The 19,671-nt window shown below is 46.8% G+C and overlaps 1 protein-coding gene across 9 annotated transcripts in view; it reads left to right on the top strand.

Moving 5' to 3' along the window:
- The window catches only part of stxbp6 (syntaxin binding protein 6 (amisyn)), a 324,378-nt gene that overhangs the window by 219,582 nt on the left and 85,125 nt on the right, over nt 1-19,671 (top strand). For 8 of the 9 annotated variants that reach the window (XM_068038355.1, XM_068038354.1, XM_068038356.1 and 5 more), the window contains one exon: nt 6,275-6,440. The exons of the other annotated variant lie outside the window; for it this stretch is intronic. In XM_068038355.1, coding sequence (XP_067894456.1) covers nt 6,275-6,440 — 166 coding nt within the window. The remainder of the gene's footprint in view (nt 1-6,274; nt 6,441-19,671) is intronic. 9 annotated transcript variants of the gene reach the window in all.

A 19,671-nucleotide genomic window follows, 5' to 3' on the forward strand; every position in this document is an offset into this window, starting at 1 on the left:
GCTGCACTTTCTGTAGGGCTTCAGTATTCAATCATAAGAATTAGGAGCAGGAGCAGGCCATATGGCACCTCGAGCCTGCCCCATCATTCAATATGGTCATAGCTGATCTATTACCTTGACTCCACTTCTCCATTATATCCATATCATGGAGGATTTGGTTCCTGGCGTCAGCTGACCCAGTGTCAGAATAGACCTTTACAAATTCCAGATCTTTGAAAAAAGATGCAGACTGGGTCATAAACGTTGGGCTATCCTTGGAAGTGCCCAATTTTCCTAACTCCCAAGTTTTCAAACTTCAAGTGGCAGCAGACATGGAGACAGTGGTAGTGGAAGAAAAGACTGGGGAAGAAATCACAGGTTGAAGCAAATTATTGTGGAGGACTAGTATTAGCTCAGGCCAGGTAATGAAGAGCACGAAGGTAAATGAGCAATAGGCAGTTAGTCAGGAAATAAAAACCCGACCCGAACCCGACAGAACCACATCGGGCCCAGCCCAACCCGACCATCGGAATGGTTACATACCTTGATTCCATAGTGCACTCACTCACTCTACCACTTTTGGATTAAGGAAGCTGCAGCATGAGTGTGATGACATTGAGACACTCACTGCGCAGACTCAGAGGTTTCCTCTTTGACGTCCCAGACTGCAGCTCAGGGAAATTTTTCAACTTTTACACACTTCACTCCAGCAGACCAAAATGCAAGACTTCCTGTGTGTGCCCGACCCGGCCTAGCCCGAAAGCCGAACCCGGAGGAGCGACTCGACCTGACATATGTCGTCTGGTCCTGTCGGGTTCGGGTCGGGTAGCAGGCCTTTATTTTGATGTACAGGAGGCGGTTTTTTTTTTAGGATGATCTTTTGTCGTTGAAGGGCCCACATTTTTGTGTACACATTTGCAGCCCACCCAGTCACTCTGCTAATGCTATCCTGCTCCAAAAGGTTTAGACTTCCAATATTGGTGAAACAATATACTGTAGTCTACTCGGATATTTTCAATCTGAGGTCTCACTGAGTTAAGTCAGCGAGCCATACAAACCAGAAAGATTCCAGCTTGGATTTCTGCTAATTTGCACTGAAATTGCCCAAATCAGCTTGTTTTTTAGGCACATGGTGCTAGTGGGCACATTTAAAAAATGTTTTACATGTTTAAAATATATTTAATTTACTCAGTACTGACTAGTGTACACTAATGAAACAGGTAAATAGTTCAGTATAGTTTTATTTAAGCCATTTCAGCGATTTAAAATCGGGCTACCCAGGTGGAGGACGAGACGCATTATGCTTATTTTCAGCTGTATTTCAGCTACACCAGTTACCACTTTTAAATATATTCAATTAATATTTTTAATGCGAAGAAAATAAATTGCCTTCTATTACTCTGAACAATTGCACTGGTTCATGGAAGACTTTGTTTGTGATTATGCGAACGAGTTTAGCCAGAAACTTAAACCATAGCTTCACTTCAGAAAAGCAGCAGTAATTTCAAGTGCGATTTGTGCCCAGTTTCCCAACTGAGGCCAAAGTGGAAAATTAGCCTTGTGCTTAAAGCCTGAGTTAGCTGATCTGAACAGTGGGTAAGATTTCTCTTTTTTTTTCCCCTCCCCCATTATTGATGCTATTATAACTGGAAAGTAGGAGGCCCAGTTGAAGGATGCGTTGTATTGGCTATCGACGTCCTATACCATCTATCCCCAGCCAATGTGAACCATACTGCAATGTGTGACTTACACATTTAATTGACATTCCAGTAGTAAATATCAGCTGTATGGCAAAGCCATAGAAACCAAGATTGATGAAAAGCAAAATAAAAGCTGCAAATGTTAGACATGTGAAATAAAACAAGTGCTGGAAACACTCTGAAACAATGCACAAGATAAATGTTTGAGGTTCTGAAAAGAATGAACTGTATGTAGAGAAGGAGGAGAAAAATAAACCCTAAACTAGATGCCTGGGTTAGAGAGGTGAGGGGAGAATCCAGGTGAGGTGTGGCACCCCTAATTGTTGTTTGATCCCAGCTTGACTCTACACATGCCTGGCTCCATCTACTGTCAACTTAGTGGTGAAGTGATGAAACCTGGCTAATAAAAATTGTGTATGAGAATGTTCAAGCACATGACTGATTTCTGTTGGAAATTCAAGTTCCATTTTTGTGGATGATCTCTATTTACTCAAAAGAGTAGAACAAGTTTTATTTTTCTATCAATGGTGGAATTCAGGTAGTCTACATGCTCTGAAAATTGTAATAGGTAACAATATAAGGCACAGTGCATTTGCCATTTGTGAAGAAATACCTATGCAGTAGTTTGAGGAAAAAGCCACTTTATTTGAATGAACCACAATCTTGAAAAAAAAATCGATATCCTAAATTACAGTAACAGCAGAATATTGCAATACACCTGCACTTCTCTAAATTCAGATATAGATTGCAATATTTTTGAGTTCACATTTGCATGTAAAGTAACACTTCTGATACTCTCACTGGACTAATGTTTTGATTTTGGGTTGATAGAACAGGGCACTTTGCAAAACACACTTGTACCACAAGCAGCTTTGTGTAGTCCTGTAGTTAATTATGTGTAGAATTAGACTAGAGGTTGGAGAAATTGAAAATTATTCACAGTGATGCTGGAAAGAACACAACCCAAATCTGAAGAGCAAGTCAATTCTTGACTTAAAGTGTGAATTAAAATAGGAACAGGAGTAGGCTGTTCATCCTCCTGACCCTGTTCTGCCATTCAGTGAGATCAGGTTGATCTTTAGCTTAACTCTATCCACCTGCCTTGGTTCTGTATCCCCTAATTCCTTTAGCTAGCAAAAAAAAATGTTTTTATTTAGAGATACAGCACTGAAACAGGCCCTTCGGCCCACCGAGTCTGTGCCGACCAACCACCCATTTATACTAATCCTACACTAATTCCATATTCCTACCACATCCCCACCTGTCCCTATATTTCCCTACCACCTACCTATACTAGGGGCAATTTATATTGGCCAATTTACCTATCAACCTGCAAGTCTTTGGCATATGGGAGGAAACCGGAGCACCCGGAGAAAACCCACGCAGACACGGAGAACTTGCAAACTCCACACAGGCAGTACCCAGAATTGAACCCGGGTCGCTGGAGCTGTGAGGCTGCGGTGCTAACCACTGCGCCGCCCAGATTTAAATTATTTTGAACTAGCATCTCTTTGTGGAGAGAGTTCCACTCTTCTACAACCCTTTGCATGAACTGTTTCCTAACTTCTCTCATGAATGACTTGTCTCTGATTTTTAAAGTTATGTCCCCTTGTTCTAGACTCTCCCACAAGTGGAAAAAATTTCTCTACCTTACCAATTATTTTGAAAATCCTAAAAACCTCAATCAAGTCACCCCTTAACCTTCTGTATTCCAGGGAATACAAGCTTAGTTTATGCAATCTCATAATCTAACCTGTAGAGGCCTGGTAAAATTCTGGTGATTCGCTGCTGCAGTCCTTTCTAATGCCAATATATTGTGGCTGAGTACGGTTTGTGAGACGAGTGGAGAAGTGTGTGCAGACTGTTTGAACAGATGCCTTGTTGAATGTTCTGTTCATCTTCTGAATGCACTGACTCTGGATTCAAAGCTTGTTTTTGAGACTGACTAAAAGCAAAACTAAAAACTTAAGGGTTCTGAGGAGACAGAACTTGTTGGAACTTGGTAAGGACAGTCATCCCCAGATCATTAGATTGGAGAGTTTAGCAGGCTGCATGCAGAGTTTTTGGCAGACAAGCTGCAAAGAGTGGCCAATACAAGTTGCAGCAGCTGCTTTCAGTGACTTGAAGAAATACTGGTGGATTCATGTGAGCAGAGCTGAGGAGGTTTGGGAGTAGCACGCCATTTTTGGTGGAGACTGTACTTATGGAGTTCAGGATTGCAGGGGAACTGCTATTGGATGAAAGTCAGTGTCTGTATCTTGGAAGGCAGGAGCTGGAAATCTACCTGAAGAAGTTCAGAGTTTTGACAAACTTAATGGCTGTTTGTTGCCATATTTGCTGAGTGGACTTGCCAGTAAATTCCTGAGATCTATTTTTGTTGTATTTGATGTGTAATCTGTAAATTATATATATTGACTGATATTTTCTCTGATATTTCATGTTTAATTTATGTTGATTTTGGTTTGATAAAGTAACACTTCTGAAAGTGAAATCTTGTCCATTTGTTTTTTTTTATTGGTGTCATTGGGTAAATTTGGTTCTTTTGGTTTGTTGATCTTTCTAAGGTTGAGTGCCCAGATGTGGTCTAACCAGGGCTTTGTATAGCTGTAGCAAAACTTTTCCCCATTATATTCTAAACCTCTGGTTATAAAGCCTAACATTTCATTCAACTTGTTTTTGTACCTGGCTGCTACATTTTAATTATCTGTGTACATGGACCACTCAATCTATTTGGACTTCCATTGTTCACAATTTCACTGTTTTAATAGTACTCAGAGCAATCATTTTTTGATCCAAAATGGATAATCTCACATTTATCTGCATTGAAATCCATCTGCTACGATTTTGCCCACTCACCTAATCTATTAATGTTTGTTCCTAATTTTATGCTTCTGTCTACACTACTTACTACATCACAAATCTTCATTGGCAAAATTGGATATATGGCTCTCTATTGTGTTATCTAAGTTATTAATAAATGTAGTGAATAGTTGAGGCCCCAGCACAGATCCTTGTGGGACACTTAGTCACTTCCTTCCAATTAGAGTAGAGATAGGGATAATGGATAATGGGATAATGACTCTATCTTCTACCACCTAAACAACCTCCTCACCAGGTCAATAATTTGCCTTCAGTTCCATAAGCTTTAATTTTAGCTAATAGTGTCTTATGTGGAACCTTATTGAATGCCTGAAAATTGTTTGCATGTTCAAACTGTTCCCAAATTGGTGATTCAGTAAGCATTACAAGATTTGGGTGGTGCAGTGGTTAGCACCGCAGCCTCACAGCTACAGGGACCCGGGTTCAATTCTGGGTACTGCCTGTGCGGAGTTTGCAAGTTCTCCCTCTGACCGCGTGGGTTTTCGCCAGGTGCACCGGTTTCCTCCCACTGCCAAAGACTTGCAGGTGATGGGTAAATTGTCCATTGTAAATTGCCCCTAGTGTAGGTAGGTGGTAGGGAATATGGGATTACTGTAGGGTTAGTATAAATGGGTGGTTCCTGGTCGGTACAGACTCGGTGGGCCGAAGGGCCTGTTTCAGTGCTGTATCTCTAAATTATGGTATTACAAAAGATGCACAATCATGCCATTTAGAAAGGTTGTAATTCAAAGTGAGTGTCATGCAGGCCCCCACCTGCCAAGAATGAGGAACATTATTTTCGCCACATGGACATTAAATTTCAAATTGTTGCTGGGAAGAAAAGGCCTGTGACAAGGGGTTGCCAGGCCTCTGGCCAGAAAGACAGCAAATTAGCAGTGTTAGGAAACAAAGGAGCTATCCCCTGCTCTAATACAATCCACAAACAGACATGGTTGGACTGGTTGGTCAGATGACTAGCTTGCTTGGCTGTCTGGGTTTTTTTCTGAGTTGTGCAGTTTTGAACTGAGAGCCTGCAGAAAGCTATTAGCTCCTGCATTGAAAAGACATCTCCTGTCTGCTCCCATTTTTCTCACGGAGCTCCAAAACCCACTGAAGACACATGAACCCCAAAAGAGAAAAGTCCCCTACAATGAACAAGGTTCAAGAAGAATACTGGGCCCCAACGAAAAGCAAGATATACCTATAAACAAGGATTCTACAGTGAGCTCGAAGAACCATAACAAAATCTCTTGAGATATTGCTTCAACCTTTTCCACTTTATTTTTCTTCTCTTTTCTGTCTCTAGTTGCATGTGTGTATCGTCTATACATGCTAGTGTGGGTGTGTCATGTATCCATAGGCGTTAATCAAATTAGAGTTTAAATTTAATAAATTCCAATCTTTCTTCCTTAAAACTAAGAAAACCTGTGTGTGTGTGTATGTGCTAATTTCTTTGCCTAAAAAATGGAACTTGGTGAACCAAAGGGAGCTTAAAAACAAGGTGTATTTAAAATTAAACCCTGTTACAATAGACCAGGGTAAGGCTGAAAGGGAACCCTAGACCCCCTCACCTGTTCATAACATGAGTAACAATAATTGTAAGTTATAAACTAAACAACTGAAAATAATATTCACCTCAGTCCATGGATGTGTAGAGCAATATTGGTTATCATTGTGCATAGGCATTGTTGCATTACAAAAGCATAATCAAGCAACTTAATAACATTTTCTTTCAGGATTGTCCTGAATTCGACCTTGTGTTTGAGAATGCCTTTGACCAGTGGGTTGCAAGCACAGCCTCCGAGAAGTGCACATTCTTTCAAATCCTTCACAATATTTCTCAGCGATATCTTTCAGACAAGAAGCCAGAGTTCATCAATTGCCAAACTAAAGTGTTGGGAGGTATGTCTGCCTTTGTTACACTGTGATTGCCTTTAGATTTCCATACTTTTCAGTAAAATTATATATGAAATGAGTTGTATTTAAGGACCAAGATCCTGCCTGAAAATGCTTTTCACACAGTTAATTAAGAATCAGTGATATCCAGCAGAAGTCATTGTTTGGCTCCCAATCACATTGCTGCGGGCAGCTTTTCCGCCTACCCCGCCCCCCCACTCCCTCTCTGGCCGCCCCCTCCCCTCCATCTCAGCCCCCCACCCCCCCCCCCTTCCCTCTCTGGCCGCACCTCTCTTCCCCCCCCCCCCCCCCACTCCCTCTCTCTGTCTCTCTCTGCCTCCCCCCCCCCCCCTCTCTGCCTCCCCCCCCCTCTCTGCCTCCCCCCCCCCTCTCTGCCTCCCCCCCCCCTCTCTGCCTCCCCCCCCCCTCTCTGCCTCCCCCCCCCCCTCTCTGCCTCCCCCCCCCCTCTCTGCCTCCCCCCCCCCTCTCTGCCTCCCCCCCCCCTCTCTGCCTCCCCCCCCCCTCTCTGCCTCCCCCCCCCCTCTCTGCCTCCCCCCCCCCTCTCTGCCTCCCCCCCCCCTCTCTGCCTCCCCCCCCCCTCTCTGCCTCCCCCCCCCCTCTCTGCCTCCCCCCCCCCTCTCTGCCTCCCCCCCCCCTCTCTGCCTCCCCCCCCCCTCTCTGCCTCCCCCCCCCCTCTCTGCCTCCCCCCCCCTCTCTGCCTCCCCCCCCCTCTCTGCCTCCCCCCCCCCTCTCTGCCTCCCCCCCCCTCTCTGCCTCCCCCCCCCCTCTCTGCCTCCCCCCCCCCTCTCTGCCTCCCCCCCCCCTCTCTGCCTCCCCCCCCCCTCTCTGCCTCCCCCGCCCCTCTCTGCCTCCCCCCCCCCCCTCTCTGCCTCCCCCCCCCCCTCTCTGCCTCCCCCCCCCCTCTCTGCCTCCCCCCCCTCTCTGCCTCCCCCCCCCCTCTCTGCCTCCCCCCCCCCTCTCTGCCTCCCCCCCCCCTCTCTGCCTCCCCCCCCCCCTCTCTGCCTCCCCCCCCCCCTCTCTGCCTCCCCCCCCCCCTCTCTGCCTCCCCCCCCCCTCTCTGCCTCCCCCCCCCCTCTCTGCCTCCCCCCCCCTCTCTGCCTCCCCCCCCCTCTCTGCCTCCCCCCCCCCCTCTCTGCCTCCCCCCCCCCTCTCTGCCTCCCCCCCCCCCTCTCTGCCTCCCCCCCCCCTCTCTGCCTCCCCCCCCCCCTCTCTGCCTCCCCCCCCCTCTCTGCCTCCCCCCCCCCCTCTCTGCCTCCCCCCCCCCCTCTCTGCCTCCCCCCCCCCCTCTCTGCCTCCCCCCCCCCCTCTCTGCCTCCCCCCCCCCCTCTCTGCCTCCCCCCCCCCCTCTCTGCCTCCCCCCCCCCCTCTCTGCCTCCCCCCCCCCCTCTCTGCCTCCCCCCCCCCTCTCTGCCTCCCCCCCCCCCTCTCTGCCTCCCCCCCCCCCTCTCTGCCTCCCCCCCCCCCTCTCTGCCTCCCCCCCCCCCTCTCTGCCTCCCCCCCCCCCTCTCTGCCTCCCCCCCCCCCTCTCTGCCTCCCCCCCCCCTCTCTGCCTCCCCCCCCCTCTCTGCCTCCCCCCCCCCTCTCTGCCTCCCCCCCCCCTCTCTGCCTCCCCCCCCCCTCTCTGCCTCCCCCCCCCCTCTCTGCCTCCCCCCCCCCTCTCTGCCTCCCCCCCCCCTCTCTGCCTCCCCCCCCCCTCTCTGCCTCCCCCCCCCCTCTCTGCCTCCCCCCCCCCTCTCTGCCTCCCCCCCCCCTCTCTGCCTCCCCCCCCCCTCTCTGCCTCCCCCCCCCCTCTCTGCCTCCCCCCCCCCTCTCTGCCTCCCCCCCCCTCTCTGCCTCCCCCCCCCTCTCTGCCTCCCCCCCCCCCTCTCTGCCTCCCCCCCCCCCTCTCTGCCTCCCCCCCCCTCTCTGCCTCCCCCCCCCCTCTCTGCCTCCCCCCCCCCTCTCTGCCTCCCCCCCCCCCCTCTCTGCCTCCCCCCCCCCCCCTCTCTGCCTCCCCCCCCCTCTCTGCCTCCCCCCCCCTCTCTGCCTCCCCCCCCCTCTCTGCCTCCCCCCCCCTCTCTGCCTCCCCCCCCTCTCTGCCTCCCCCCCCCCTCTCTGCCTCCCCCCCCCCTCTCTGCCTCCCCCCCCCCTCTCTGCCTCCCCCCCCCCTCTCTGCCTCCCCCCCCCCTCTCTGCCTCCCCCCCCCCCCTCTCTGCCTCCCCCCCCCTCTCTGCCTCCCCCCCCCTCTCTGCCTCCCCCCCCCTCTCTGCCTCCCCCCCCCTCTCTGCCTCCCCCCCCTCTCTGCCTCCCCCCCCCCCTCTCTGCCTCCCCCCCCCTCTCTGCCTCCCCCCCCCTCTCTGCCTCCCCCCCCCCTCTCTGCCTCCCCCCCCCCCTCTCTGCCTCCCCCCCCCCTCTCTGCCTCCCCCCCCCCTCTCTGCCTCCCCCCCCCCTCTCTGCCTCCCCCCCCCCTCTCTGCCTCCCCCCCCCCTCTCTGCCTCCCCCCCCCCTCTCTGCCTCCCCCCCCCCCTCTCTGCCTCCCCCCCCCCCTCTCTGCCTCCCCCCCCCCTCTCTCTCTGCCTCCCATGTGCTTTTGCTGTTGCTTACTCTGTCATTTCTTTGTGCTGTCATGCATTCACACAAACACCTTGCTTTGAAATGATAAAATTTGATGCACATTTGGTGTCATTGATCTTGTTGTGTCTCGTGATAAGGAGGCCAAAGAAGACTTTGGATCTAACTCACTATACCATGCAGTGCCTGACTGTAGAGTCACATAGGTAGTAAGGAACTTCAGAGGGCAAGTGGCTCCAGAGCACATTGGACACCATCTAGTGGCTGATTAATTGTGCCTTTGCAAGCAGATTGTTGACAAATCTGGAGAGTGAAATATGTTGTGTTATAATGTTAAAGGGATTATATAAAGCCGAACAATCTGTTTTGTCATTTACTTTAAAGGTTATTGTTGCTGCTTCTTTTGACTAATTACTGGTTCCATAGGCATTAGCAGCCTTCCAGTAGCTTTCTCAAGTAATCATTAAAGTGCCAGCCCAGATATCAAGTGTTTGGGCATTGCAGACTATTCCGCTCTGCAGGCATCATATCTGAATTGTTGCTGTTCTCACCTAACATCCACACACGCCTGACAATGCTGAAACTATGCATCCTTCCCTCCTCCTTCATAGCTTCTGCATTCATAAGAGTAATGTAAGTTAAGTTGCTTGCTAATTGCCCCACCTCCCTGCATGCATCTCTGTAAAGCTAAAGCATATGCTTTGTGATTCACAGGGTGTTGAGGAAGACGAGGGTGGAGACCACTAACCTTTATTATGAGGGAGTCAATTAAACTAGTGAGGTGCCAGTAGACTGGAAACAGACTAATGTGGTGTTAGTATTCAAAAAGGTTGTCAAAGCAAACACTGGCAGCTGCAGATGCATGAATCTTGCTTCAATAAAATTGTATAATTCAATATGTGGAGTAAACTTAACTAGTTGATGTACAGATGACCTTATCAGCAGTCAGAACGGAAGATCCACCCAAGTGGATTGTGGTAAGTCTTATTGCATGTACATCGAATTGTAAAAGATTTTTGAAAGGAGTTCCATGCTGAAGGCTATTAAACTCAAAGCTGTGGAGATTCAGGATTTTCCTTGAGAATGGATAAGAAACTGGCTGGAAGATGGGAGACTCAGAACTCTGGTTAGGGGAGAAACATTGAGTGGGGTACCTCCGAGCTGGATATTATGACTGGTGCTGTTTCTGATGTACATAAATTATGGCATTTTTAGATGCCGTCAAACTAGGAGAGGCAATACAGTTGAAAGAGGCAGCTCAGAAATTAAACAACAGTTGGGCAAAATAAGTAAGTGAGCACAACACTGGCAGAAAAATGAAAGTGCTGCACGTGGGAAGCAAAGCTGAACAACACTTCATAAATAGTGTTGAAATAGCTAAGGATGAGGATGAAAGAGGCCGAGGAGTCTTGGTAGATTTGATGCTAAACCAGAGAGAGGCAGCAGTCAACAAAGCTAATTGGATGTCGAATTATCTAACCAAAATGGTAGAATGCAAGTCAGAGGAGGTAATGACCAAACTGTATATAGTGTTCTCGTAAAACTTCGCAGTCAGCTCTGTTCACCAAGGGATGAGACATTCAAGCACTGGAGGAAGTCCAGAGAAGAGCTAGTGGGTTGATCCTTCATGTCAGAGGGTTGAGTAATGAGGAAAGATAAGAGAGACTTGGACTTTTCCACCTGAAAATCTTGTCAAAGTATGCAACGTTGTTAAGCATATACAAAAAGTGATTAACTTATGGAATAAACTTCCAGGTGGAATACTAGATACATAAACCCTGGAATTATTTAAGGGACAATCGGATGGCTACAGGGTAAGTAAGGAAGGGCAGTGTTAAGATCTCTCTGGATGGTTGAACTTAAAATAAGTCAAATGGTCTTCCTCTAATTATTCTGTAACGTTATAAATCCATGTGCTGTTGCTGCTCCAAAGGATGTATCCCTGAAGAAGGAGGGGATGGTAAAGCAGCAGTTCATTCTGTGGAGCAGCAGTGTCTGGTATTAACAGTAGGTGATGCTGGTCGGTGAAATCAGCATTGTTGATTTTTATCTGCAAACATGGACACGTTGAGTGATGACTTTGAAATGCTGGCTTGTTTGCATGATTCGCAGTCTGATGGCCCCTATGTATGAGAAGCAGTAGCTTTACTGTCTAGGCCGTTGGGTGAGCTTTCTGCCCAAATGAAATAGCAACCCTTCAAGTACATTGCTTTCGTGTGCACTATCATCTTGCGAACAGCTAGACTGCTTCTGCATTGCAAGCTATCCAGCCTACTAGAAGCAACAAAGAGAATTTATGTTTTGATTATCTTTGCCTCTCAGTGAACTATCTCTTCACATCATTGTTTAATTTTTGATAAATATCTAGGGCATAGCAGCTATCTATACATACCAAGTATTTGCATTCCTTGTAACAATCTCCTTTATAATGAATATACATGTGCCAACTCTATCATGATAAACTTACAGTGCATTCATAAGTGACAATCCATTATGTATATCTACACATTCTATTTTGTTTTGCTCCTTGCCCACATTAACCCCTCACAAATCAAAAGGAGTCAGATACTTTTGATATTTAACAAGTTCCCCTTTTATATCCCTAGATGTATTTTAAATTAATTGGGTTTTAATTGAACTGCATATTTGTCCTCTTGTTATTTGTGTACTTCCTTTCAGAAATTGAGATTGCTTGAAACTGCCTTGTGTATCTCCTTTCATCTTGGGATTGAGAGAGAGAGAGAAGATTCATAAAGAACAGGTTTTTAAAAAAAAATTACTTAATTATTTAATTTTTTAAACATCTCCAACAGTAAATAAAATCTGAAAGGACGAGACTCCGCATTTGTCAAAGTTAATTTTCAGTACCAGAGAGGTTGTTTGGCAGTAATTAATACTTATCACTCCATTAAAAAAAATTACTTACACTGGAATGGACAAGCCCTAGTCTTTTTTGGTGAGTTTAATGGGTACCTATCACCTAACTACCACGATTTCATGATGTTCCACATATTTTAATGCCAAGAGATATAGTTATCATGAATTTTCTAGAAGAGCAGGACAACTCAGACTGCAACTTTCCCATTTCCACATTTAACTGCATGTGCAGTTGCAGTCCAGTTTACACTTCAATAATTAGCGCCATTAGCCTCACCGTTATTTTACCAGAAAATCCAGGTCTATATTTGAAGTGCACTCATATAATAAGAGTTTGCAATCTCAAGCTAACATTTTAAGTAATTACACTATTACATAATGCATTTGTAGAATAAAAATGTTTTATTCTAATTTTTGCATATTTCTTTATTTGTGCTTTATTTGACACGTTGCAAAATCTATCCAGTACAGGTGCAAGTGAAACCAGTAGTTAAAAAAGCAAATGCTGGAAATTTAAAATAAACACAAAAGGTGCTGAAGATACATAGCTGTGAATAGTTGCACTAAACTTTTTTAATATAGTACACAAGTAATGGCTTCCAATAGTTTCCACAAAGTCCTGAACTAATCAGACTTCTAGATTGAAGAAATGAAGCACTTTGAAATCATTAGCACACACACACACACACACACACACACACACACACACGTAGATTAGTGCAGATTAATCTAATTGCATGCAGTAAGGAGTTGCTTTTTTACCAAATTCATACAAGAGCACAGACATTATTCACACTTACAACAAATGCGCTAATTAGGTGTGGTGATTCATTTCCTGTAAAGTGTCTAATACATGTGGTTGAACTGAGCTTATTTTTTTGTGTTTTTAATTATTTCCAAAGTATATGTAGACCTGCATTGTTGATGTAGGAGGTTTTAATGTTGGTTGCACTGACTTTGAATTTTGGCTTACTGTGGATGAAATGTAACCTACCTTAATGCCCACAAAGTGTGTCAGTTTGTAATAAACTTGACTTACACTGCCGTGAAATCCATTCTTAGAAATTACTACAATGGATGTCACAACAGCAAAGTAAAAAGCAGCTATGCAGGTTCAAACGTGTGTGAGGTTATTTGAAAGTCAACAATCACAGCTTTATTTTGTAGCCACTTCCTGAATATTATGGACAATCTGTACAGGATACCGATGAGAGAACATCATAAATGGTGTGTGAGCACAGTTAGTGAAAATTGTGATTGGTAGCATTTGTGTTTGCTGCTGTCACGACTGGTGTTTCAGAATTGCAAAGAAAACTCCCTCTTTAGGTAGTTCTTGGTACTTTCAGAAGTAGCAGTACCAACACTTTTAGTTTACAGAGCTGACCCCAAGTTGGGGTTGTTGTCAGCCACGTCCCTGGAATTTAAAGTACATCAGACTCTCCATACTCCAGGCAAAGCTTCAGAGAATTTAGTGACCAAAAGTTCCTGTTGTATGAAATGAAATGTGACATTTCCTTCCAGGAATTATACTGGTGTGTTTATGGAATATTCTTCTCAATTTGTGTCTGATGAATTCAAAAGCATTGTTTTTTAGATGGAAGGGAAGTACTTATTTCACCATTAATTGCAGCAAATAGCTTTTTTCCTATCTTTGAGAATTATAATTTATAAGGTGTTATTGTGTGCATCCTCTGTAGGGGAACAGATACACTGGAATGGCATTAGGGAAGAGGACCTCTGAACTGTGTAACTACTCGGCAGCATTGATGGCACTGACGTGGCTGTGTTCAGAACTTGTTTACAGACTGAGCTGCAGGAATCCTCTCATACCAATTCACTCCAGCATGTCTGTTACAATAAGATAAACACAAGGGTCTTTCAGCGAGCCATGAATGTCAGAAAATGATGGGTAGGGGCAAACTAATTTTCTGTGATTTACATCACAATGAGCACACAGCCCTTAGTGTATTTCGGCCTCCACTTAACTTCCCATGAAACAGGGGAATTTTCTTCCCCCTACTTTTCTCCCCTCTTCTTGTCCAGGACTGCAATATAACAACACAACCATTACTAGCCAGCTGGTACTTTTTCGAAGTGGCCATTCTTTGTGCGAACCTAGATTATGAGTAGCTGTATTATTCGACCATGAAAGATACCACAGACAAGGGAATGGTAGCACAGTGGTTATGTTACTGGATTCGTAATCCAGACGCCTGAACTAATCCTCCAGAGACTCGAGTTCAAATCCCATCCTGGTAGCTGCGGAATTTAAATTCAGCTAACCAAGCCAGTATCAGTCAGGGTGACCACGAAACTACCAGATTGTCATTATAAACCCATCTGGTTCACAAATGTCCTTTAAGGGAAGGAAATCTGCTGTCCTTGCCCAGTCTGGCCTACATGTGCCTCCAGACCCACAACAATGTGGTTGACTCTTAACTGCCCTCTGAAATGGCCTTGTAAACCACTCAGTTGTATCGAACTGTTTCAAAAAAGTCGAATAAGAATAAAACTAGACAGACCATCTGACATCAACCTCTGCATCAGAAATGATAAAAAATAAAACAGCCCAGTCGACCATGCAAAGTCTTCCTTACTAAAAAAAAACACGAGCGGAAAACCTACTTGACCTCATCCGCACCTTTTGCAGATGCATCTATGCATGCAAACAATACTGGAAAGCGTGACCACCACAGTCCTTGTGGAGATGCAGTTCCATTATCACATTGAGGATGAGTCCCATCGTGCTGTTTGGCACTACCACCGTGCTAAGTGGAATAGATTCAGAACCGATCTAGCAGCTCAAAACCGGGGCATCCATGAGGCACTGTGGACCATTATCAGCAGAATTGCATTGTACCACAATCTATAATCTCACCCCAGCATATTCCTCGCTTACCATTACCAGCAAACCCTCATTCAGAGGAGTGTAGGAGAGCATGCTAGGAGCAACACCAGGCACACCTGAAAATGAGGTCCCAACCAGGTGAAGCTCCAACATAGGACTGCATACCAAAGGATCAGGTCAAAGCTCTGCAGTCCTGCTGCATCCAGTTGTGAATGGTGATAGACAGCTTCACGATCATCCCCATCCTCAATGATGGCGGAGCCCAGCAACTATCTTCAACCAGAAGCACCAATCCATCTCAGGCTTCTGAGGTGCCCAGCATCACGGATGCCAGTCTTTAGCCAGTTCTATTCACTCCGTATATTATGAAGAAATAGCTGAAGGCACTGAATACAGCAAAGGCTATGGGCCCTGTAGTGCTTAAGACTTGTGCTGCAGGACTGTCTGCTCCCCTAGCTAAACTGTTCCAGTACAGCTACAACACTGACATCTACACAACAATGTGGAAAATTGCCCAGGTATGTCCTCCCCCCAAAAAGCCAGACAGCCAATTACCGCCATATCAGTCTACTCAATCATCAGCAAAGTGACGGACGGTGGCCTCAACAGTGCTATCAAGTGGTAGTTACTCACCAATAATCTACTCTTAGATGCTCAGTTTGGGTTCTGCAAGACCACTCAGCAGCAGACTTCGTTATAGCCTTGGTCCAAACATTGACAAAACAGCTGAATTCCAGAGGTGAGGTAAGAGTGACTACCCTTGACATCAAGACAGCATTTGACTGAATGTGGCATCCAGGAATCCCAGTAAAATTGAAATGAATGGGGATCGGGGGAAACTCTCAACTGGCTGGAGTCATGCCTAGCACAGAGAAGGATGGTTGTGGAGGCCAATCAACTCAGCCCCAGGACATTATTGCAGCAGTGTTCTAGGTCCAACCATCCTTTTGCGACTTCAACTAAATTACCTTCCTTACATCAAAAGGTCAGAAGTGAGGATGTTTGTTGGTGATTGCACAGTGTTCAGTTCCATTCGTAGCTCCTCAGATAATGCAGCAGTCCGTGCCCGCATGCAGCAAAACCGAGACAGCATTCAGGCTTGGGCTGATAAGTAGCAAGGAACATTTGCGCCACGCAACTACCTAGTAATGACCATTTCCAACAAGAGAGATTCTAACCACCTCCCCTTGATATTCAGTGGCATTGCCATCACTGAATCCTCCCACCATCAACATCCTGGGGTTACATTGACCAGAAACTTAACTGGACCAGCCATATAAATACTGAAATACTTCGTCTCCAAGAGCAGGTCAAAGGCTGGGAATTGTGTGTTGAACAGCACACCTTCTGAACATCACCAACAACCCCCCCCCCCCCCCCCCTCCCTGCACCCCCACCAACCCCAAAGCCTGTCCATCATCTATAAGGCACAGTTCAGGAGTGTGATGGAATACTCCCCACTTGCCTGGATGAGTTCAGCTCCAACAACACTCAAGAAGCACGACACAATCCAGGGCGAAGCAGTCTGCTAGTTTGGTACCCCATCCATCACCTTAAACATTCACTCCCTCCACTCTACACAATACACTGCAGCAAGGCTTTTTCAACAGCAACTTGCAAACCTGCAACCTCTACTACCTGGACAGGCATGTGGAAACACCACAATCTGCAAGTGCCCCTCCAAGTCACATACCATCCTGATTTGAAAATGTACCAACATTCTTTCACTGTCACTATTTCAAAATCCAGGAATTCCCTCCCTAACAGTTGCCACCTGGACAGCAGCAGTTCAAGAATGTGGCTCACTCTCACCATCTCGAGGGCAATTAGGGATGGGCAGTAAATGCTGGCCATACCAGCAACACCCACATTCCATAAATCATTAAAAAAAAACACCCTGTCAGCTTTAGTGTTCACATTTTAACACTTTAAAGCAGAAGGCACTTGGTAGCATAGCAGTTGAGGTATTACACAACTAGTTTCATTGCCCCTGCACTTGCAATAGGGAAAATAAAACATCAGCTACAGTTCCTGCTCCTGATCAGGAATGCAAACAGTCTAATGCTTTATGTTCCTCCTTGCAAAGTAGAGATGACTTGGCCAATTTTGTTGCACTCCATTTGATGTGTTAGTTGTGATTAGCTCGCTCAAGTTCAGACTGAGAATTGTACCTGTGATTTTCTGATCTGTACAGTGTAGTACTATTCCAAAGGGTACCTGCAAGTTGTTTGAGAGTCACTTTTATAGGAGTTTCTAAAGTGGCAAGTATAAATTCTGGAGGAAGGTAGCACGGTCACGCTGCAAGCAGACCCTATAAAGGGTCGAAGCTTGGCTGTGTAGCACGTTGCTGTTCAACTGGTGAAACTTCTTGGCAGCTAGTGAGCAGGAGTCTTTGGCCGGAATTTTACATTGGGCCGGTGGCCCCTCCCACTGGCCGAAAAGTCGGGGGTGAGCCCACCTCTGCCGGGCCTGGGGAGCCACGCCAGGATTTTTCGCTCCCCAGACCCTTAATTGGCGTTGGACAGGACTTGACCAATCAGCGGGCCGGCAGCTCTTAATCCCAGTAATGGGAGTGGTGGCCACTGCTGGGACTACAGCCAGCCATCGCAAACCAGGTGAAGGACGGCCCCGGAGCAAAGGTAGGTTTTTGGGTCCTCACTGGAGACAATTAGCCGAGCCCCAGCGAGGCAAGGAGGGTGGAGGAGTGTTGTGCAGTGGGGCGGCCCTCCATGGGGCAGAAGGTGCCCGATCAGGAGGGATCCCCCAGCCTGCAAGAAGGCCGCCAGGTTTTACCTGACTGTGTTCTTGGGGCCTTTGCTGTCTGCCCGCTGCATGTAAAATACCAGCAGTGGCGGGAGAAGGCCCTTAAGTTTTTTTTAAATTCATTCAGGGATGTGGGCATCGCTGGCTAGGCCAGCATTTATTGCCCATCCCCAATTGTCCTTGAGAAGGTGGTGGTGAGCTGCCTTCTTGAACTGCTGCAGTCCATTTGGGGTAGGTACACCCACAGTGCTGTAAAAAAGGGAGTTCCAGGATTTTGACCCAGCGAAAGTGAAGGAACGGCGATATAGTTCCAAGTCAGGATGGTGTGTGACTTGGAGGGGAACTTGCAGGTGGTGGTGTTCCCATGCATTTGCTGCCCTTGTCCTTCTAGTTGGTAGAGGTTGCGGGTTTGGAAGGTGCTGTCTAAGGAGCCTTGGTGCATTGCTGCAGTGCATCTTGTAGATGGTACACACTGCTGCCACTGTGCGTCGGTGGTGGAGGGAGTGAATGTTTGTAGATGGGGTGCCAATCAAGGGGGCTGCTTTGTCCTGGATGGTGTCGAGCTTCTTGAGTGTTGGAGCTGCACCCATCCAGGCAAGTGGAGAGTATTCCATCACACTCCTGACTTGTGCCTTGTAGATAGTGGACAGGCTTTGAGGAGTCAGGAGGTGAGTTACGCGCCTCAGGATTCCTCGCCTCTGACCTGCTCTTGTAGCCACGGTATTTATATGGCTATTCCAGTTCAGTTTCTGGTCAATGGTAGCCCCTAGGATGTTGATCGTGGGGGATTCTGCGATGTAATGCCGTTGAATGTCAAGGGAAGATGGTTAGATTCTCTCTTGTTGGAGATGGTCATTGCCTGGCACTTGTGTGGCGCGAATGTTACTTGCCACTTATCAGCCCAAGCCTGGATATTGTCAAGGTCTTGCTGCATTTCCACACGGACTGCTTCAGTATCTGAGGAGTCACTAATGGTGCTGAACATTGTGTAATCATCAGCGAACATCCCCACTTCTGACCTTATGATTGAAGGAAGGTCATTGATGAAGCAGCTGAAGATGGTTGGGCCTAGGACACTACCCTGAGGAACTCCTGCAGTGATGTCCTGGAGCTGAGATGATTGACCTCCAACAACCACAACCATCTTCCTTTGCGCTAGGTATGACTCCAGCCAGCGGAGGGTTTTCCCCCTGATTCCCATTGACCTTAGTTTTGCTAGGGCTCCTTGATGCCATACTCGGTCAAATGCTGCCATGATGTCAAGGGCAGTCACTCTCACCTCACCTCTGGTGGTGCATAATTGGCCATTTAAGGGCCTAGATTGGCCTGGGCGGGCCGGCCATTTCTCGCTGTATCTCTGCATAAAATTGCAGCGGAGACGGGAAGGCATTGGGAATGGCCCCCTCGCCACCAGCCCGCTTGTTGCCGGGGGGGGGGGTACTGATCAAATTCCGGCCTTTATTTTCATTCACTTCAGTGTGTGCATTGTTTGGAAACTGTGAGGAAACCTCTTGTGACAGTTGGCTGTAGTTCGAGTTGGCCAGGTGGCAACATGTACAAATTCCAAAAATGGCGGGTTCTGAGGATTTCAAGTACCACAGATTGCAGAGAGGTGAAGAAAGGACAAACTGGTCTTCCCTTTTAGCAGGCTGAACCCCAACTGATTCAAAACAAAACCTCCATAAATCTTGACACGTCACTTCTATGTAAGCAATTCCCGTAGTCAGAAGGCACCTGCTGTTTACTTAGCTGAAGCCATGTGACTTCATGTAAGTGTTTTTAAACAAAGTCCTTCCAGTGACCATTTTTTTAAAAGAAAAACTAAGTCCTGCATCTATGGAATCACTCCAGTTCTGCAAAGGAATCCACTCCTGCAATTTTAAAACCGGAGTCCTCACAAAAATATTAAAAAAGGAAGTACTTTCATAACAATAGAAGCAGATCTCTTTTCGTTATCAACCTTCCTATCTCTCCAACTTCTCTGAAAGTTTCCAAACTGGAGCCTGTGACTATTGTTTTTGTGGATCAATTCGTAACCATCTGCCTTAACTGTGCTATCCTTTATTTTACCATCTTCCAATTGGGACATTTTTCCTGAAGAGACACTATTTTGAATTGTTCCATCAGAATTACTTTCCTGAGGCTCTCAATTTTGCACAATCATCTATCTATACCACC

This window comes from Heterodontus francisci, chromosome 9 (assembly GCF_036365525.1).
Source record: "Heterodontus francisci isolate sHetFra1 chromosome 9, sHetFra1.hap1, whole genome shotgun sequence".
In the NCBI taxonomy this organism is placed as follows: Eukaryota; Metazoa; Chordata; class Chondrichthyes; order Heterodontiformes; family Heterodontidae; genus Heterodontus; species Heterodontus francisci.